Genomic DNA, 22,630 nt, shown 5'->3' on the forward strand with positions numbered 1-22,630 from the left:
AGTATGAAGCCTAGATCGGAGAGCAAAGCGTCCAACCAATCGCGTGCCACGATTGAGCAATCGCCTGTTTTGCCACGTCAGCAGCGAGTCGGTTCTACTGTTACGTCAGCTTTCGCTGCCCAGCCTTTCACGTTGTGGTTGGTGGTGTTGGAGCTGTCGTGGTCCGTGCTGATTGGTTAATGCTTGATTCTAATTTGTTACTAGGAAACGTGTATACAGGCCGTTGCAAATTAACAGGCGGCATTGTACGGTCATGTCACAATATGTTTTTTTAATTTCTTGCATCTTACGCTAAAATCCGTCCTCTAGATTGATTCATGCGGCCACTGTATTCTCGAATATCATTCATCTAAGTTTATTTCCGGTAGTTTGGTGTACCTGTATAATCTGTACGACCTGTACCGCCTATATTATTCTCTGGTTCAATGCTTCAGTTTCAGTCCCATTCAGCTTGGTGTTTGCGGAATGAATAGTATGTCGGTTAAAGGGGAAGATGTGCTTGGTGTTGGCGAAGTTTTGGCTGTCACCAAGTATAAAACCGCTGGTGACATAGTAAACCGTAAGTAATTAATAAGGCGACGCACATTTAATTGAATATAAGTATACATAGTACCCACCGGACTTATGGACGGATGTTGTACACTTAAAACGAGATTGTTACCAAAATGGCCGATCTAGTGTGAATCAAATAATGAAAGTTCTCGAAACCATTAGTAATGGTGAATTACTACGTAATAAAAACTTAGAAAGTCATAGTATACTGTTCCGGCCCTATTTATCAATTATAGAAGCTCTGAACAATGAGATTTCCCTTAAAGCTAGAGACCAAGTTTCACACTGATACTGAAGTACAGGCAAAATTATAGTGTTATATATATTGGTATTATATTAGTATAAGTGGTTATGAAGAGTTCTGTCATCCGGTATTAGACGCCATAGCGATAAAATTTTTAAGGTACTATACTCCGTTATATCCCAGAAAATATAACTGTTAGTATATTTTTATTGTTACGCCTTTAGACAGCTGACATGAAGATGAAAGGTTCTGAATTGAATGGTAGGAAGCATTGCCTGGGTTTAATATGCTTTTTAATTTCGCCTTGAATCAAATTTGGTTTTGTTGTTGTTCCAAGATAGAGTTGGGATACATCAATTTTGTGACAGGTTATGGTTTGGATGGCCGGGTAAGATTTCTCTTCTCCATTGCATCTGGACCAGCTTTGGGGCTCACCTGGCCTCTTAACCAATGAGTTCTGGGGCTGTTCCTCCCAACGTGCCTAGGGTGTGAAGCTGGCCATTCTCCTTCATCTAATGCCAAGGTCAAGAATGGGTGAAGCTATGCCTCGTAACTAGTTTCTTGGGTACCCCGAACTCTACCAGAATATTGTACAGTCTTTAAGTCTATGAATAGCTGATGTACCGTCTCATTGTACTCCCATTTTTTTCTGCAATATCTGACAAAAGCGGAAAGATCAGATCAGTAGTTGGTGTGTAGTGTCGAAATCCACACTGATGATCACCAATATTTGGGTGTATTTATAATTAAAAATTGTTGTGTTGTGGAAGTTGTACCAAGTAGGGAGTGAGATTGGAGATACTCTTTAACTACTTAGAGATTTGTATTGGGATATAATCATTTGACTTCAGGAGGAAGATTACTGTGTAACATAATTCCAACACATTAACGCCTTACAGATATTTACTGAGGTTAGTGTTTCATTTGTAGAGGTTATGTCTCTATTCTGTACTTATGTATATGTGAATATGTTTGAAATTTTTCCATGTTGTCTGCAAGAAATTATCATGAGGACGATTTGGCAGGTAGAAGTGGAATATTAAATCTCTCTAATAATTGCCTACAAAACACTTTTTTTCTGTCAAATTTCCACAGAAAATTATTCCATATGACATGACAGAATGGAAGTAAGCAAAATAAAATAATTGTGCAAAATCTGTTTCCATGAGAGACGTGACTGCCTTCATAGCAAAGCACGTTGAGATTACTTTAGGGATAATATGTTCAGTACATGTTTTCCAATCTAAGCGACTATCAGTTTGAAGGCCAAGAAATGTAGTTGCTTCCACTTCATTTGTTTTATCATCATATCCTGTATATAAGGGAGCTAGGATTACATTGTCAGTATAGCGACTGGCTATGGGCTGGATGACTGAGGATTTGGAGTTCCGAGGCCTGGTACGGTTAAGAATTTTCTCTTCACCACATTGTCCAGGCTCGCTCTGGGGTCCACCCAACCTCCAGTCCAGTGGGTACTGGGGGTAAACCGGCCAGGGCGTGAAGCTGACCACTCACTTCCATCTAGTGCCAAGGTCAAGGAAATGTGGATATATATATACGTCCACTCCCGCATGTGCCTTCATGGCGCAGTGCTTCATTAGTTAAGCATAGGGGCAAACTTTACTTTTACTTTAGCCCTGTATATAACTTAGATTTAGTGGATGTATAGGTCAGATGGTTGTATAGAGCCACATTTTCTTGACCTTGGCACTAGTGGTAGGTGATTGGTCAGCTTCACGCCCCTGCCGCTTTACCGCCGGGTAAACCTCACATACCCTCAATCTGGCTCAAGATATTGGCCACTGGAGTGCTCTTGTGAACATGGTAATGAACTTTTGGGTGCCAAAAAATGCTGGGAAGCTCTTAAGTAGCTGCACAACTGGTGGCTTCTCAAGAAAGTCTTATCTCCATGAGTGAGTGAGTCTATGAGTTGTTTTGTTTCCAGGAGTTTTAAAGCAAGTAATTGATAAATGTGTTGTTGGCGCCTCAGTTTATGAAATCTGTGAATTTGGAGATGACTTATTGATAAAAGAGACTTCAAAAGTCTCAAAAAAAGAAGATGATTTGATTGCAGGTAAGCCACCCATTTTTTTTAACAGTTATGTCACCGTGTGCTGTGTACAGTGAGATAAAATACTCCTAATGTGAACAAGAGCTTGTATGGTTTGAAATACAGAACAAGTACTTGTTGAATATTTTCATGCTAGTTCTTACAAGAGGAGTTTTCCTCACTTGCAGGTATTGCATTTCCAACATCTGTGTCAGTGAATAATTGTATTTGTTACTTCTCGCCGATGCCCGGTGAGGCAGACTACATGCTGAAGGATGAAGATATGGTGAAAATGTAAGGGATCCATTCATTATTGTTTAACAATCTATAGGAGCAGATCTGTATGTGTTATTCAGATAATTTCATTTACATATTATAAGCTAGGCCATGTTTCACGTAAACTGTAGGTGATTTCTCGAGTGTTTCATGAAGTATTGAGAAAGAATATATAGCAGTATTAACACAGGATTATATGAATTTTGAGCAAACGTTTTGCACACAACTTCTGAAACAGTATCTCCTGTATGTCCGCCTTATGTGATGCTTAGCCCCTTCTTGGCGATTTAGTGGTATACATTGTCTCATGATTGTTGAATGTTCCTTGCAACAGCTTTCTTTCATTTACTGCAACTTGATAGATGTGGAAAACTGATTTTGATGAATTGGCAGCTGATACTCTTCCCCACCAGCAGTCTCACGTTGTTCAGTGACACTGAGTGTTCTGTAGTTGGAACCTGAGAATATTCATAATAATAGAATGTAGTTGTAATCTGTACATTTTCCTAGTAGGAATGGTGACATTGAGAGTATTGTTCAGCAAGCAGGAAGTGATTAATGTTCATCACCATCACTAATTGGCTACACATATGGCTACAGTATATGAAATAGCCACATTCAAATCCTAAGCTGTCTGAAAAGAGCAGCATATGTGTGAACCATTCTAATTTTGTAAGATTTGAGGTTTTCAAGGCGGTGACTATGAAGAATGCCGTCTTCTGGGATGTGGTGCCGTGTAAATATTGTGTAAACCAACATTTCGGAGGATGGTATCGCCTCCATCTTCTGCAGCCACCTGCCCACCTTGGTTCCTTGCTCACAGATTTTTTATACCCTAAAGATGGAGGCGATAAATTCCTCTGAAACCTCGGTTTGCACAATATCTGCATGACGCCATATCCCAGAAGACAGCATTTTTCATGTTCTAATCTTGATTAGATTTGAGTAACCAATATCTTAGTCTTGTATAATGTGGCATACAGTGACCTGGGAGCACACGTGGATGGATTCGTAGCAGTCGTGGCCCACACAATAGTTCTTGGAGTCACAAGTGAAGCTAAAGTGACTGGCCGGCGGGCAGATGTAGTTCTTGCAGCACACTATGCGTCACAGGCTGCTCTGCACCTCCTGAAGCCTGGCAATGACGTGAGTATGCACAGGTGTTGCGATGTGATTCTTCAAGGAGTGTTCAGTGAGTAATGTCTGAGGGTGTGTTACGTAGATGTACAAAGGAATAACAGGTGAATCCTCTTTTTCTCCATTTAATCACGAGATCAACTGAGATGTACATTCCAGCAAAGCACTAACCATTCATTTCATGCATGTGGGAAGTCAGGGTCCAGTGCTTGGACCCACCAGTGCCCCTCAGCTTTCACTGTTAGTCTGTTGTCCAGGAACTGAAGGAGAAGAATGTTTCCCAGAATGTTTGCAGCAACATCTCCACAGATTGCTGGGAATGTTGTTTCCCATCCACCATTTAGCCTGACACTGCATAGAAATTTTCACTGTGGGTCAAAGGATAAGGCTTGTGACATGATTAACCCTTCACCACCGGCGGGCATTTAAGTTCCTACTCAACTCGTGTGCCGGAGGATATTTAAATAATTAACTCGGAGAGTGCAACATTTCACTTAAAGTGTAATACATTGGGAAAACTTGGAGTTTTGTTTTTCTAATTTTCATACTACGTTCAGAAATATTCACACTGCTTTAAAGTTATATCTTGGCACAGTAAGCCTATAAAAATTATAAATGATAGTATCATATTACTCTAGAAGTTCAGCTGGGTGTGTTAGTTATGAAAACATTCCACACAAGGTCCCACGTCAGACGCATCACACCAGTACAGAGATTTGACACACAACATGCCATTTCTGTGGTTTTGATTTCTTAGCAGTTGGTGGAATCTTGCTTATAAAATTTCTCTCTCTTAGACGGTGAACTGTTTTGTCGGACGAATGTTGACCCGGCACTTTGTGTTCTACAGCATTAGCATATTTCACATAGAGTCCCTCAATTAACTGAATTCTGATTGACAATTGGTCTATTCTTTTCCTTGTGTTATTCCTACATATTATCATCGCATTCAAAAATTTTCCTTTTGTCCCTTGTAGTTTTGCTTATTCTCCCAATGGATGTTTGTGCTATTCTTGATTCTGTCATTTACCACAGAACTGAGAAAAGCACAAACATCCATTTTCAGTGACTAATTCCGAATCTGATAAAACTTTGTTCTGATTCAGTTGCAAGTAAATATATCCCCCTCTGGTCATGACACAACACACCTGGCCGCTTCACTGCTCGTGGCTCACCTTGGCTAACCAGACTGCATGATGCATATTTATAGAACAAAGGGGATTACAGTGATATCTTCATATAGTGAACTGTTTATCATTTGCTACAGTAGCAGTCATAACACACTTCTAGAGTCAACATCACGTCTCAGAGTTGTAGATTCTCCACGTGTCTTCTCGTAATTACAAATACCAATGTTGAAGCAGCACTGATCAGAATATGCCTCAAGAGCATCGACATTTCATTCGATCAGGATAGAGGACGCACACAGTATTAATCTAACATATTAGTTCATAAGAATTCCCCTAGGCAGAGGTAGATTTGTATGGTAACAAGCACACCAAGTGTTGAAGTAGAAAACTTTTTCAAAGAATTCAAATGTAATAAAACTCCCTCAGCAAGTTCAAAGTGGGACAGTGAATATACGAAATCATAGCCTGAAATTTCCTCTTTAATTTCATACCAAAATAATTTCTTTACATGAAAAACAGTGGTTGAAATTACAAGCTGAATGAATGAATGAATGAATGAATGAATGAATGAATGAATGAATGTATGTATGTATGTATGTATAAGGGGTCTGCCTTCTCGGCCCTTGCACCATGTCCTACAGTGGTCTGTTGTGGTTCCCCGTTTGATTATCCCCTCAGCAATCCTGTGCTTTGAATGAAGTGTAGGATTTTGTACGTGGGGGCGTCGAAGTAGTCACTTGGTTCCATGAAGTATTGACCCAAGTGACATAATCTTAAATAAGCTAAGGCCTCACATTCACACAGGATATGTGTGGCTGTTTCATTGTCTTCTTGACACCTCTCACAAGTTGTACTATTACTTAGTCCCAGTTTGAAGAGGTGTCCTTTAAGGTGACAGTGTCCTGTAAATAGTCCTACCACCCATTGTAGCTGGTTCCTGTTTAACTTCAACAGTTCCTTCGCTCTTTTAGTAGAGTGTCCTCGTATGAGTCCCTATGCTTGCCTGAGTCCAGTCAAGGATCCACACTATTTCTTTTGTTTCATATTTGTCCAGTCCCTGATTGCCTGTCTGGCAACTGCTGTAGAGATGCCACAGGCTGGTTCAGGTCCTATGAATGCATGTTCAGCTCCAATCTTAGCCAATTGATCTGCTGTTTCGTTTCCAGCAATACCCTCATGCCCCGGCACCCATATCAGTTGTACCCCGTTACGTTTGGCCAGTTTCATGAGGCTTTGGTGGCAATCCCAGACCAATTTTGAGTTTATCTGGTGTTTGTCAAGCGCTTTAAGTGCAGCCTGGCTGTCAGATAGAATGCAGATGTAACTATTTCTATAGTTCCTATCTAGATTCTCCATAATACATGCCTTAATGGCATATACTTTTGCTTGGAATACTGTCGTGTACTGCCCAAGGCTGAAACTAAGTTTCCACCTTGTGCCATAGCAGTACACACCAGCTCCAGTGCCCTTATTTATCTTGGAACCATCTGTATACCAGATCAGGCCCCTTTTCTATCGGGCCGAAACCCGTCTTATCATTTGCTCCTGTCAGGAAATCTGACTGAATGGTTTTTCATACATGTCTCAGTATCATTTTGTCAGACCCCATTTTAAATACGGGTTTTTTTTCATGTCCTGAGTTATGTATGCATGGCCGAAACCATCGGATCTAGGTTTCCATTGATCACTGCACTGGAGACGGTAGATTCCTGCCCTGGCCTCTGCCTCCAACTGTAGATGCAGTGGGGGGAGTCCAAGGAGTATCTCCAGCGCAGCTGTTGGAGATGTTCGAATTGCTCCTGTGATACCCAAGCAAGCCAACCTTTGCAGTTTGCTAAGTTCTGCCTTGCTTGTCTTGAGTTTAACTCTGGGCCACCATACTGTGGCACTGTTTGTAATTATGGGTCTCACAACTGCAGTATATATTCACTGCACAACGTGCGGCTGCAGTCCCCAAGTTTTACCAGACATGCTACTGCATAGCCAAGAAGCCTTATAGACTTTGTTAATGGCCTTGTCCAGCTTCTTTTTCCATGTCAGTCTGTTGTCTAATACTAGACCAAGGTACTTGACATTGCTGGAGAGCTGGATCGTCGAATTGAAGAGGGTCAGTTCCATAAGGCCCTCTATATTTCTTCTCCTAGTAAACGGTATAATTACCATCTTATTGGGATTAATAGAGAAGACTTGTTCTTTCACACCATTGTTGGACTATGTACAGAGCTGTTTGAAGACACTCTGATACTGTCGAAAGGAATTTTCCGTTTATGAGGATTGCTATGTCATCAGCATATCCTACTGTATAATACCCATCATCATTAACTCCCCACAGGAGATTGTCAACAACCAGGCCCCACAGCAGAAGTGAGAGCGCGCCCCCCTGCAGACGCCCCCAAGGGCTCTCCTGATAATGTAGCAGCTATGGTTTTGCTTTCCAGCATTACACTGATCCACCTGCATATTGCAGGCTCTATGCCATGCTTTCCAGTGGCCTGTTTGATTATATCAAACGAGGTTCTATCAAAAGCTCCCTCTATGTCAAGGAATGCTCCTAAGGCAATATCCCTGTGTTCAATCGCACTTTCTATGCATGTTACCACATTGTGTAGTGCACTTTCGGTAGATTTACCTGTTTGGTAGGCATGCTTGTTCCGGTGTAGAGGACATGTCCTCAATACCCCGTCCCTAACATGCCTATCCACTAGTTTCTCCATCGCTTTCAACAGGAAAGACGACAGGCTGATAGGACGATAAGCCTTAGCCTCGGTGTAATCAGGTTTCCCAGGCTTTGGGATAAACATCACCTTAACTTGCCTCCATGCCATGGGGATGAAACCATATGCCATGCAGGCTCTATATATGCAGCATAGGTGTGGAACTAAGAGTTCTGCCCCTTGCTGCAAAAGTGCCCGTACAATTCTATCTGTTCCTGCTGACTTAAATGGTTTAAAGGTATTCAGTGCCCATCTGATTTTTGATTGGTTAGTTATGACTTTGGCCAGGGTCCAGTCTGTCATATTCGTCTTGCTTTGGCAAGTGCCCAGGTTTTGCTGATCCTGTCCATCATCCAAATTATCAATCAATTTTGAATCAGGAAAGTGAACCCTGAATAACTCATTCAGTATCTCCCATCCTGTTTGAGTATACTGCCTGTTAGGCAGCTTAATTGTGCTGACCTTGTTGGTCGCCTGTTTTGCCATGATTCTCATGAGTGGCACCGCCTGGTACATCATTGATCTCCTGGCAGTGCCTCCATGAGGATCTTTTGGCTTTCCTTATTTCTTTGTTGTAACAGGCAAGGGCTTCCTTATAGGTGTCCCACTGCCCTGTTCTTTTAGCTGTATTAAACAGCCTTCTCATTTTGATTCTAAGGTCACTCAGCTGTTTACTCCACCAAGGTGCTCTCCTTGGTCTGCGAGTGGTCTTAGCAGGACAATTCCAATTAAAGGACGATATAATAGCCCATTGCAACTAGTCAACGGACCGATCATCATCCTTTATTGTGCGTATATTTCGCGAGATGGTCTCCAGATTTACCTTTAGGTTACCTTTCTAAGACTCCCAATTGGTTCTCTTAGGATTCCTATAAGTAGCTTGATCTACTGTAATGTTGCTTATTTGAAAGGATGTATATCTGTGATCCGATAGGGATGGCTCATCAGATACATGCCAATTACTTACCAGGTTTCCTATGTTATTTGTCCCTAGTGTCAAACCAATAAGCTCCTTCCTGTTGCAGACCACAAAGGTAGGTTCATTACCATGGTTTAGAATATTCAGGTTCGAACTCGCCAGAAATTCCCTTGGGCTAGTGCCGGTGCTCCCCCACAACATGTGGTGTGCATTGGCATCATACCCAGTGATGTCCCTCATCTCCTTAGTTGGTGGTTCATTCGAGTCGTATGGAAGTCAGACTGAAGCAATAATCAGCTCCCTGCTGCCTCCTCGATACGTGTATGTTATACTTACTGCTGTTGTATCCCTAGATCAAAGCTCCAGCCAAGGCAAGGCATTAACATGATTCCTGATATAAACACAGGATCTTGCATTATTGTTGGCTACAGCAGAGTAAACTGTTCCCCCTATGTTAGCTAAGCCCTTGATTTGACCCTTGTATAACCAAGGTTCCTGAATAAGTGCTATATCTGCTTTACCCTCAGCTAGTTGTTGGCACAGAGCTGCCGTGGCAGCTTTGCTGTGGTGTAGGTTAATTTGAAGAAATTTCATGGTGTATGTATGTGCTGTGTGTGTGTGTGTGTGTGTGTGCGCGCGCGCGCATGTGCATGTTTAGTGATCTCTTCCAATTGGGGAGGGGTGAATTTCCATCTTATGTTCCTCCCCGTCCTCAGACTGGGTTCTGTGTGAAGGGGTCCCCTGATCCACTTTGCTTTGGTCATCCAGGGGGGGATCTGATCCCCCTCCCCCTCAGAGACCGAGTTAGAAGATACAGTATTAGTCATGGGTTCTGCCCGATACTGAACTTCAGGATCATTCAGCACCTTAACAGTCCCCTGTGAGAGTCCTGTAAATGTTTTGTAACCAGTCCTCTGTATAACAGTATGGGAGTCCTGGTCTTCGAATAGGATAAGCCTCTGGCCTTTTGACTCAGATTGCTTATCGAGTACCCTCCAGTTCTCAGTATGAAGTCCCGGATTGAGGTCTGCAGTCCATTTCAGCAGCTCTTCCTGATTCTGGGCAGCTTTGTCACTAGTCTGGAGAGCCACTTTAACAAGCTTGGACAGGTTCCTGGCATCAGTAGCCTTCAGCCTGGCCCCTGATTCCAGCCTGTTTTTGTCAATGGCTTTGGTGAGCCATTGACCAGACTGTTGGTCGGCACATACATAAATAAGTACACCTCCCACTAGTCTGTAGGATTTCAGTTGTGGTAGTTCTCCCTTTCAGGTCCTACGTGACACCTCTCCCAGTGCTTCCAGAATAGAATTCTGGTGATCTTCGGTAAGCTTATCCTCAGGATAAGTTTTCTTGAAGATAGCTACCATTATATTGGTCAGAGCCTCCTTGTAAGTCCCAGGTCCCTGGGCCTTTTTAGAGTTCTGGCCGCTTCTATAGGGGTACTGCCCTCCGACCTTGGACTCTTAAAGGTGCCGGTGGGGGTTTCTCCCTGCTTGGATGAGCCTGCAATACCTGGTTGCCGACTGCCCACAGTTCCTGCTTTGCTTGCCCCAGCTTTTGCCCTTTTCAACTTCCATCTAATGCATCCAGACAAGGCTTTCTTTGCTAGACGGGGTCCACCTACTCCAGAGACTAGGTGTCCGAGTCCTCCTGCTGCAGGTGTGTTAGAAGTACTAGCTCCCTGCAGTGTTGTGTCAGTACGACTGACTCCCAGGAGAGTAGTTTTTGGTTTTATCTCAGGCAGGTTTTGAACCGCTGGTTTGTCCCTTCATTTTGCTGAAATTTCAACAGCAGGTTCTCTGGTTTCATCTGGGCCCCTTAATGGTTTGCCAGAGCTTCGAGCTTCCTGCTGAAGCATTTCTCGTAGGGATCCCCTTGGAGAAGGGTCCCTCTTCAGCTTAAGGTCTTTACGACCGGTTTTTATTTGGTTCCTTTATTCATTTTGGTCCCACAAGTCACGGGGATTTAAAATGTCACCACCCGCAGCTCCCCATATGGGTGGAAGGCATAAATACAATGGGGTGCTGCCTGGTGCCCTGAGGGGATCGTTCAAGACACTGGCTAATTACCACCCCAGTGCCATGCAGCCCTCAGCAGGATGCCTCACACCTTGGCTTAGGTATTTTGGTCCTGTAGTGAATGCAACCCTCACAAGCCTCCAAGACCAAGAGTGCCTGTTCAGAGGGAGAGGGGTATCCCAGATGATAAATGGGATTGTGACACCAGTTAGTCATGAGGTTGCGACCAGGGCAACCAATATGAGAAAGTTGCCCCTGGATGTTGCTTATTAGGTCCCCCATTCCCATCCCTTCACATGGGTTTGTTAAACTGTTTTTAGAGTGTTGAGCCCTAAGGCTTGTGCCACCTTATCATTGCTCTAGGGAGACAACTCAAATAGCCAAAGCTACCCCCATAGGAGTGCATTCCCGCATTCGTCGTGGGTACACCATAGTGACACCCAAAAGTCATTATGCCGCCGCATGGGAGGCTCTGGTCATAATGCCATTGCCCTTTATGGGAGCTTGGCCGCCAGCCCTGGTAGTTCGTACTGATCCAGACCCCAAGGCTGTCGTTGCCTGGAGGGACCATGAGGAGGTGTCCCAACACATCCCTGGTCCATGATGCGTCCCCACCAAAGACACAGCCGTGGTTCGGCCAACCTCACTGAGGATGGCATCATTACCACCTGTAATGTGTGACATAAGAAATTCACAGTTACCCCGGGATCAAACCTGGGCCGCCAGTACAAGCTGTTAACGTAGAGCTGCAATACGCGTGCAGGCTATAGACCCTGGCAACATGTGACAGAAGCCGCTGTCATGCCAGGTATGGAGCCTGTCACTGAAGGGTTAAAATATGAAAACCGAGGTGAAATGGTGGGTGCAGACAGTGAGTCTTGCTTCATCTCTGAGGGAATCAAACAAGTGGTGTATCACAAGGACAGATGTCCCAGTTGTTCTGCTGATTGTGTGGAGAGATTGAGGGCGGGTTGCTTTTGGACACCTGTGCTGAAGTAATGCATAAAAGGGTAACATAACATTTAATGTTCCTTATGACCTACATAATATTGTTGGACCATTTGTCATCCTACTGAGATTTGAGGTGTTCCTGGTAGTGAGGATGTGGCTGTGACACCGTATAGTCTGGTAAGTGGATTCCAAAGTTTCAGATGAATCTCCTGCCTCCATTTTCAGTGTAGAAGTGAGGCTGGTGGCAGTATATTGCTCCAGAACATTGGTAACCATACCAGTCTATGTGGTATAACTCAGAAGAATATGGCCCAAAAGACAGCCAGTTTTTGCTGTCAGAACTGTTGATTTATTGTTTGGCCAGGTGATGATTCCTTGAAGAGTATGTTCTCTTGGGTTGTAATGCCGTATAGTTTGGAGAGACCCTAGTATTTCAGAGAGACATAATTGTTTCCATGTTCAGTGTTAAGATTAAGGCAAGCAGGTGATAAAGGTGAGTTTGCATTAGCAGATGGTACTACAACCCAGAAGACAGAACTCTCCCTAGTCACTGCCATGAGGACCTCAATTGCCACTTATTATTTCCTTAATTGCAGACTAATTATCTTTAATATGTCTAAAACTGTTTTAAATAATCACAAATTCAACCTTTACNATGTATGTATGTATATACTGTATAGTGAGAGCTATTGACATCATTGCTAAATAAACCAAGAATGAAAGGGAATGCATGAAAGTGATCACGCCATAAATGCCTTGATTTACAGACATATGCTGTAACAGATGCAGTGCAGAAAGTGTGCGAGGCATACAAATGCAAGCCTGTTGAAGGGATGCTGAGTCACCAGTTGGATCAGTTCGAGTTCGAAGGCAAAAAGACCATAATTCAAAATCCAAGTGATTCACAGAAGAAAGAGCATGAGAAATATGAATTTGCGACACATGAAGTTTATGCTATGAATGTGCTTGTCAGCACAGGTGAAGGAGTGGTAAGTTTTGTTGTTTTTAACTATGGAAAGAAGTGTTGTGAATCATTTCAGTGTGGTCACATATTCTGTATTTGGAAAGGCGAACTCATGTGGTTGCTTCAGACATGATTGATGTTTCCACATCTTACTCACACAAGAATGAAAGTTTGTGTTATGCAGTATATGTACAGTTTTAATGTTCATTCAGAGTATTGCATTGTATGAATGGGGTTCAGATGCAGGAACCAGAATATAATTAATAAAGATGTTGATTAATGGAGATAACGTATATGAGATTCAAATCCATGGGATTACACAGGGTGTCCCAGGAGGAATGTGCCAGACTTCGGGAGGGCATTCCTTATGTTAAAGTATGCCGATATAACCCAAAACACCTATGTCCAAAGTTGAACGGTTATGGAGATAATGGTCCACGCGCTTTACCTGTCAGCTGACTGGTCTTATCGATGTTTGTCCTTGAGTGTGGTGATGACGGCTCATGTTAGCTCCACACTCTCACATACCAGAATGCACAGTCAGCAATGTCACGTCAGTGCTTGCCATTCATGTGTCATGTATAGTGCTTGGAACCCTAACGACAAATATGACATGGCATGCGAGTTTTTTTGTAGTTCAATTTAATGGCTTCATGTCACCCACAAGTTAGTTTGATGTTACATACATTTTTAACATTACAGAAACCACATATTCCTGCCAGTTTTAATATTGTAACGTGTCCGGAATCCAGAAGAGTCACTTCTATGGAAACGCTAGAACAGACCGTTGCATAAGAAACAACAATCGCTCTATTGTAGTTCTAACAGGAGTCTCCATGGTTATAACAAAGGGTTCGTTGCATAGCAGCGACCAAGGTTATATAGCGGGGTTGAATGCATTCACACAGTCAGTCTTGGAACAACCGCCAGAGAGGACAGTCCAGTGTCGGCCGAGTTATTGTAAGCAGTATTTGTAACACTGCAAATGGTAAAGGTTGTAAAGTGTGAGCGAGCGGAATAAATTCACTCTATCAGACAAAGGCATGAAGTTATTTGTAGCGTGACACACACAACACGCTACAATATGTATTTTGGTAATCAACAAGTGTGTAACACCTGTCAAAGTTTCACACTTCTCTGGCCATTATCTCCGTAACCATCTGACTTTGGACATAGGTGTTTTGGGTACTATCGCCATACTTTAACATGAACACCCTCCAGAAGTCTGGCACATTCTTCCTGGGACATTCTGTATATTTAATGCTATGAAGAAATAAACTGTAATTCGCTGGCTGCAAATTTTGCATCCGTAAAAAATCCGTACAAGGACTGGTGACATATGTAAAATTGCATAGAACACATTTGGGAAATGCGTACTCTGGATTGGACTGCAGCTTTCTAATATTGCTATTGTGCTGTTTTACAGTTGTGTGTGTTTCTGTTCATATTATCACATTTAGGGGTGTGCGTGACTTATAGACAGGCTTTGGACTGACAACAGGATTTATTGCACACTTACACAACTTGTTACTACACTTCACAAACCAATATATGACACACTATGTCTTCTCTTCTCCATCAGCTTCGACTGCCATTTCCAGAGATTCCCTCAATTCTTTCAGCTGAGTTCCTTGTTACATAGCCTTGGGGCAGTCCCAACAGAAAAAACATATTTCCTAACAATTCCTCTATTGTTATAGAGGTGTGTTTTCCGCACAGTTGCATAGAAACAGTAGTTTTGTTTTTGTGTACATGTTCATTTCTGCAGGAACCTGTTTACCAAGTCATTTCCTAGCGGTGAACAGCTACAGTGCCTCCCCTATTCCAGCTTTCAGCCATCATGTCACAGTATTTTTGAACTGATAGAGGTCATAAGGAGTGTAATCATGAATTCCTATTTCAGGGTCGAGTAGATAATCAGGTGACCATCTACAAGAAAACAGACGAAACTTACCACCTGAAACTTACGGCTTCACGAAAGTTCTATAGTGAAGTGACCCACAGACACAGTTCCATGCCTTTTAACCTTAGAAGCTTTGAGGATATAAAGAAGGCCAAAATGGCCATTGTGGAATGCGTGAATCATAATCTGTTTAAACCTTACAAAGTACTCTATGAGAAGTCTGGTATGTTACTTATGAAGCAGTCTTTGATATACTCGTAGTTCATACGTACTATTATTTGCTCATATAATTCCTTCCACATTTCATATTTTTTAACCCTGAAATATGTGTGTGGTGGTGGTGGTGGTGGTGGTGGTTGGGATACATGAATTTTTTTCTTAATCTAGAATAAAAATACTTTTGTTCCCACATTTGAATACCATGTACAACTGCTGTTCTTCCAAAAATGTACAGAGTACTAAAACTAATGAAAGCATTTCTGTCTCTCGCCTGACATCAGAGTGGCACTGGTGAGCGAAAAGACATGTTAGCATGCAGTTGGCATTGACATCCTGGGAAGGAGTGAAGGATAAAACATTTAATTGGTAAACTTCATATTCATACCCAAAGCTAGGCACCCAGTTTTGTCTTCTGCCATCTTTGAAGAAACTACTATACCTTTTCACTCGTTACTTTCTTCACAGATCATCTGTGCTGACTCTTGTCTTATTCTCTTTCTCCCAGACACGGTCACCACCTGTCTCGTCACTGTGTTTGAAGTTGCATTTTTCTTAAAATTGTTGATGATTACTTCAGAAATAAGTCCCAAAGCCCAGATGATCCATTCACAAATTATTTCACTCAACAATTTCTTCATTTTACCTGTCACTGTTGGATCGTGTGGTCCTTCAGTGTCCATTGTGAAGAGAACAATTGGTATAATATTTAAACAGTTTGCTTACAAGAACACTGTTTAAATATTAGACCACCGAAGGCTGGATGGGCATTGCCTAGGCCTTTTTTGTATTTACAATATTTTATTCTACAATAAAAAGAATGCAAAAGCTGTCCAGTACAAATAGCAAATGGTGCTGTACAAGTGGCCTGAACTTCTTCCTCGCATTACGTGGAGCCGATCTTTGATCAGTTCTGACACCACCTTTGTCTTCTGGACTGTGATGTGTACTCCAGAAGAGTGTGCTGCATTTTATTGGTGCTGTTGATCCTGACTGGTACACTGGATGTGTTGAGGGTGCCAGAAACAGAGGTCTGTTCAGCAGTCTGTCTCTCTGAGAGAGAATGATTGCTCTGGTTGTTTCCCTGTAACATACTGATGAAACTCTGGCACTTTCCAGTATCATCCCTCAGCATTCACTGGCACAGGGATGTCTTACTAAGAGAAATATTTGTCTACATAAAATGAGTGACCCCCCCCCAACTTAAGTCATGCATACTGATGCTGTTCTTTGCTGTTTGCAGGGCCTTTAGGCCCTGTCTACTTAAGTGCACGAAGTACAAATTGCACAACAAATTGTGCCAAAATTAGTTTTCTAAAGACATTTATTTATCGCTAAGTATGAAATTCAGCATCCATATGCACATGTCAGTGACGTGGAGACGGTTAGTAGCATGTTTCTGTTGCCATCTAATTTTAATCTCTGCAGTGCATTACCCCTATTTAAGTACAACTGCAGTAGAACAAAGGTAATGGGCTGTGGAAGCCCATAGGTTTGTGAGATGTCGAGACTCCCACATTTTCTAGACAGTCCACTCACAGATGACACTAAGGTTAAGTAAAGCTATCCCTGTAACAGCTCGTGGAGGCCCATGTGTTCATGAGATGTCAAGGCCCCCACATTTTCTAGACAATCCACTCGCAGATGGCGGTGAGGTTAAGTAAAGCTATCCCCGTAACAGGCCCTGGAGGCCTATATGTTCATGAGACATCGAGGCTCTCACATTTTCTAGACAATTGGCTCACAGATGGCTGTGAGGTTATCAGCCTTATGCCCTGGCCACCCTCCACCCAGAGGAAGAATCCCAGTACTATTTTCTGTTAAGAGACTTAGTGAATCCCAGGGCCATAGTGCAGCTGGAAGGATTAGGTCAATTGAAAGAATCCAATGACCCCATCAGAACCCACGACCTTCTTGTTTATAGCATAGTGCCTCATACACTACCATGTGCCCCCTGACTGTGAAGTGCATTACTCCTTTTTAAGTAAGAGTGATTTTATTACAACTGGATGTAAAAAAGGTCATAGGAATGTATGTCCACATATAACAAGAATCAATAGATGTATTGGTTTCATGTTGCGGAATTTAGTGATACAGATGCATCTTATAAAACACAAGTGTTCTTTAACATGGGAGTGTGCTTTATATTCCTTATGTTATTCCCAGTCATGTCTTGTGTAAGCAGTGATCTATTTTGAATGTTGTTACAATATTGGGATGCTGTTATCTTCCACGCTACAATAAGGGAAATGTGACATAGTATGTATTGTATTTTCAGGTGAATTTGTGGCTCATTTCAAGTTTACAGTGTTACTGATGCCTGATGGGCCCTGCGTGATAACTGGTCTTCCATTCAACCCAGAGCTATACCAGTCAGAGCACACCCTCAGTGATACAGAATGGAAGGTTTGTAGCCTTGTCATTAGAGTTTGGAATATAACACGCATGCATGGTTTAGTTCTTATGATCTTTAGGTATGACAATGCCAGCTATGGCTGTGGTTCCAGTTTTATTGCATTAGTGATGTTTACATTGGAGACACATTTCAGTTCTATGTGTATATTATAAGTTGGAATTAAAGTCTAATAAAGTCAGACAAGAAGTGATCATGGTTTTGCCATGTAAAAAGAGTGGCTGAAACAAAGATAGAGAAATGCTGTAGAATTGAAATATATGTAGTGTGTTCAAAAAGTATTGAACCTTTTGTCAGCAGAAATACATTTATTGATTTGGAGGTACAAAACCCTAATCCCCTTCAGAGTAGTCTCCTTGGCAATGCACACACTTCTCCCAGCGCTTCCGCCATTGTTGGAAACACTTCTGGAACGCGTCTTTTGGAATGGTCATCAGCTGGGCCATCGCATTCCGCATGATGTCTTCTCTCGACTCAAATCGGGTTCCTTTCAGCGGCATTTTCAGCTTGGGTAATAGCCAAAAGTCACACGGAGCCATGTCGGGGAGGTAGGGAGCCTGACGAACCACAGGGATGTTATGTTTGGCGACAAAAGTCTGAATCAGATGCGCAGTTTCGGCACAAATTTTGCAGACACTCTCCTCATGCCCAAATTCTCGGTCAAAACTGAATGTACCGATCCAATGCTTAACCCTATCTCGTTCACAAGTTCTCGGACTGTGATACGATGGTCCACCATGACCAAAGTCCACACTTGCTCAATAACATTCTCATTTTGGCTTGCTGAGGGTCTGCCTGAACGCGGTTTGCTGTCAACTGATGTGCGGCCGTCTTTGAAGTGGTTGTACCACTTCTTTATCTGTGAGTTGCTCATGGCATCGTCCCCGAAAGCCTGTTGAATCTTGCGAATGGTTTCCACTTGGGTATCGGCAAGCTTTTGGCAAAATTTGATGAAATATTGCTGCTCATGTTGTTCCGTCATTTTACACCTTACTGGAATCCAGTGAGCGCTCACTACATGTCCTCACTCATAGGCTGACTGCCAGCGACTGACACTTTCTGCAGGTGGGAAAAAATTCACGACTGCGCATGAATGTCCCCTCCACATCTCCACCGAAGGGAGCCTCCCGCGCTTCATTGGTTTACGCGGGAAAAAAGAAGGCTCCATACTTTTTGAACACACCACGTATCTAAAGGAGACCTGTGAGATAATATAAAGCAAGATGTTTAACCAGCTACTGTGAAACTTAAAAAAAGAGGGGGAAAGACTTTGAGAAGAAATGACAGATTGGAGACTTCATTCACTGACCCATATAAACAGAAATTATGATAGAAGAGTAACGGTATTTGTTCCTTATCTCTTCGTGCTCATACTCTCTGGTAATTCCTGTTTACTTTCTCATTTGTTGTGCATATATCTGCCATATTTTTCTTTTTCTTTTTTATTTGTGTTATCGTATAACATGTTTGACTGTGGTGTATTTAATCAGTTGAGTTTGCCAAGAATTACTGATGCCCTCCCCTTGTATATGAACCTTCGGGTTCCATAAAATGCTGGAATATTCTTGAGTAGCTGCAGAACTGGCGGCTCCTCAGGAAGGGCACAGCTCTTTGAGTAAGTTCCTCTTGTACAGCATACTTGCAAATATCTTTATGGAGATTTTCTGGTTTGTAGTTATCTCTTAGGTGGAGAAGGGATATCTTAGTATAGTGATGCACTGTAGAAAGAAAAGTGAGCATTGTCTTCATAACAATGCCTGTCTCTCAAATGAAGGACATATACGAACATATATACACTTGGTTGTCCACTTACAACCACAAAGAATGAAAAATAAAAGATGATTACAATGTAAATATTTTAAAAATAAATTATAAAGATGATAAAAAGATTAGAAAGGTTAAAAAATACTGTTAATAAATATATGGCCAGCATGCGACCAGATCGACTTACGACCTGTCAGTCAGAATGGAAGTCGGTCGTAAGTTGACAACCAAGTGTATTGTATATACAAGATGTATGTGTTTCTATTTGTGTGTGTGTGTGCACGTGTATACATTTTCACACTGTTGCAACTATATTGATAGAAAATCACCCTGGAGTTGTTTCAGACACTTGAAAACCTGCATTGTGTCAAGTCCAAGCCAACTTGTTTCCTCATTACATCCACTATAAAAAGGTAAGGTAAAGTTGTCCCTGTGCCTTGGTAATTAAGGTGTATGGGGAAGTGGATGTATAGATCCACATTTTCTTGACCTCAGCATTAGTTGGAGGTGAGTGGTCAGCCTCACATCCCTGCCACTTTATCCCTGGGAAGGAGCCCCAGTACCAATGTATAGGAGGTTGAATGGACCCTAGAGCCGGTCTGGATGATGTGGAGAAGAGAAAATTCTTGACCCTACAAGACTTGAACTCCGAACCCTCAGTCTTCCAGCCCATAGCCAGTCGCTATAGCAACTGATCTATCCCAACTCCACCCACTATAAGAAAGACATTGGAAACTTACAAACAATGGGATCATTGCAGAATTACTGGGCTTTTGGACTTTTTACATCGTCCAGAATTCTAGGTAATAGAAGACACAACGTTTCGGAAACTGGATCTGTTTCCATCTTCAGGTGAGGAAGGTAAACACCTACTCAGTGGGCCCCTTAGAAAGAGCTGATCTCAATCATTGTCTTCTGTTGCCTAGAATTCTGGGCAATGGTAAAAGTCCAAAACCCAACAATTCTATGTATCGTCCACTGTCGTCAGAACCCTTTAGAATCTACCAGTGGGATGATTGCTGGCCCATGAGACAAGACCCAGACTGTCTTCTGCTTTTGTTGCATATCTGTTAAAATCCTACACTATCTTCTCCTGTCACTAGGATACAGATGAAAGTCCAAACTGTCTTCTGCCATTCCTATATTTATTAAAAATGTGCATTTGTTGTAGATGTGCCTTATGCCAAGACAACACAGAGCAGGTTTCATACTGGAGGATAAAGCTATCTAGGGTTAACATGTCTGCCATTTTTGTAGTGAGACATATGGTGAAACATTTGAAAAATGTGTGGAGTCAGTTTTATAAAGTGCAATGCTTTCAAAGGATGTAGTAATTACTTTCTGATTGTGCTGATATGTTGTTGCTATTAATGCAAATTGATTCAATTGGAAAGTAGATCAATTTATAGAGACGTCAGTGTTTCAGTAAGAACACTTGCGTTCTGTTACTTAATATTAGTAAGGTGAATTAGGCCCACTCAACCTCCTATCCAGTGGGTACTGGGGGATTTTTCCCAGGAGTAAAGCGGCCAGGGTGTGAAGCTGATCACTCATCTCCAACTATTGCCGAGATCAAGAAAACTTTGGCCTATACAACCACTCCCCCCATACACCTTCATGGCCTAGTGCTTAATTGGTTAAGCACAGGGACCACTTTACCTTACACACGTTTTGTCAGTTCACTGCATTTTGTCATACAGGTTATGTGTGTGTAAATAGTTTTGTTATGTTTCTCAGGTGTCTAATTTGAGAATATAAGAAGCTACAGATAGCAAGGCGAGAAGTCAGCATCCAGCTGCTGGTGAGACCATTGTTTCTTTGCCTGTACAAATAAACACAAGAGTAAATCCTTGCTAGTAAGGACTGTGTTGGGGATGGGGCTGGATTTGTGAGACAGCACGCACATGATAACTGATATAAAAACCACTTTGATTAATATCGGAAAGTTGCAATTGGGTTCTTGTTGTTAGATTTGCATCAGTAGCCAGTATGTTTAGGGGAAGATGCATGAGGGCAGATCGATCATAGTTCATGATTAATGTTGTGGCTGCCAGATTGAACACTATTTGAATAAATGATGTCTGGAGTAACAAAATTTTACTGGATCATTAAATAAAGGGGGGGGGACATGGTAGTGTAGTTGGTTGAGGCATTATGCTACAAGCTGGAAAGTCACGGGTTCAGGTCCCCATGAGGTCATCGAATTTTTTCAATTGACCTCTTCCTTCCAGCAGCACTATGGCCCTGGGGTTGACTCAGCCAGTAACAGAAATGAGTACTAGGAATTAATTAAATAATTTTCCTGGGGAGTAAAGCGTGGCCGGCGCATAAGGCTGACAAGCTTACCGCCGTCTGTGAGCCGATTTTCTAGATAATGTGGGAGCTTAAACGTCTCACAACCCTATGGGCCTATGGGCCTTCACGGCCTGTTACAGGGATAGCTTTACTTACTTTTACTTTACATTAAATAAGGGATTGAGGAGGCTTCAGTTATGACTGTTTAAATTTGTTTTCCAGTTGTCTTTTTCAGTTTGTTTAAATTATTATTACAAGTGACAGTCTTCATTTTAAATTTTGTCAGCAGTTGTGTGGTATATTTCAATTCAGTTGGCAAGTACATAAAAGCATTGTTGAATTTAATCTTACAATTTTGATTTCAGTGAAATTAATGATACAGATGTGCAGTGTTTATGCTGTGTTGCCAGTTCTCGGTATCCCTTTAGTCATCTTATGTTATAATTTATGAAGACGTTATATATAATATGAATAATGGGAAGGAGGGTACCATCTAGTTTTCTGTATATAAGGAATTCACATTTTTTTAATATGACAGGAGAGCAGTAAATAATGGAACAAATTAATGGTAATAAATGGTTCAAGAAATTTTATTTTTTCACTGTCATTCATAAAACGAGTGCAGAGTGACTGGCTATATGAGTATGTATATTGGTGGTTCTGTTGCAGGAGTTCCTTTTTATTCTTTGTCATATATCGCTTCCTGAATAAGAGGAACTTGTTCAGCAGGACACATTGGTAACCATGAAACCTGTTTACATTAATATACTTGACAGCGCTGGAGATGGCATCGTGTAGTAGCATGTAAATCAGGTATAAATGTATTCTTTTCACTTCCATGCCCCCCAAGTTCATGATAATCTATGTCAACATGTTACTATTTTGTACCCTTTCTTGGGGCATCTCACTCAGGGACATTCAGTATTATGTGATTATATGTTTATGTATGATGTGTAGCAAAAGAAATTTAAAAACAATTTTTTGAGTATTTTGGATGCTGAAGATATATTTCATATATAGCTTATATAGAAAAACTCATTTGTATGTAATAGAATAAATAATTAAACTTGTTAAGTGCCTGACA

At 41.8% G+C, this 22,630-nt stretch overlaps 1 protein-coding gene across 1 annotated transcript; it reads left to right on the forward strand.

Moving 5' to 3' along the window:
* The first annotated feature begins 208 nt into the window (after nt 1-208).
* Nucleotides 209-22,630, forward strand: LOC111862532 (proliferation-associated protein 2G4). The gene is made up of 9 exons (XM_023848015.2): nt 209-559; nt 2,742-2,870; nt 3,035-3,140; nt 4,106-4,268; nt 12,759-12,980; nt 14,859-15,081; nt 17,353-17,480; nt 20,989-21,052; nt 22,216-22,630. Exons 1-8 carry the CDS (start codon nt 466-468, stop codon nt 21,007-21,009), a joined length of 1,086 nt encoding a protein of 361 aa, XP_023703783.1. The 5' UTR covers nt 209-465; the 3' UTR covers nt 21,010-21,052; nt 22,216-22,630.

This window comes from Cryptotermes secundus, unplaced genomic scaffold, assembly GCF_002891405.2.
Source record: "Cryptotermes secundus unplaced genomic scaffold, Csec_1.0 scaffold1084, whole genome shotgun sequence".
Classification (NCBI taxonomy): Eukaryota; Metazoa; Arthropoda; class Insecta; order Blattodea; family Kalotermitidae; genus Cryptotermes; species Cryptotermes secundus.

Coding starts and splice junctions, on each gene's coding strand:
- LOC111862532 (XM_023848015.2), top strand. CDS start 466: ATGAATAGTATGTCGGTTAAAGGGGAAGATGTGCTTGGTGTTGGCGAA. Junction 2,871..3,034: donor AGAAGATGATTTGATTGCAG/GTAAGCCACCCA, acceptor CCTCACTTGCAG/GTATTGCATTTCCAACATCT. Junction 15,082..17,352: donor AGTACTCTATGAGAAGTCTG/GTATGTTACTTA, acceptor TTGTATTTTCAG/GTGAATTTGTGGCTCATTTC.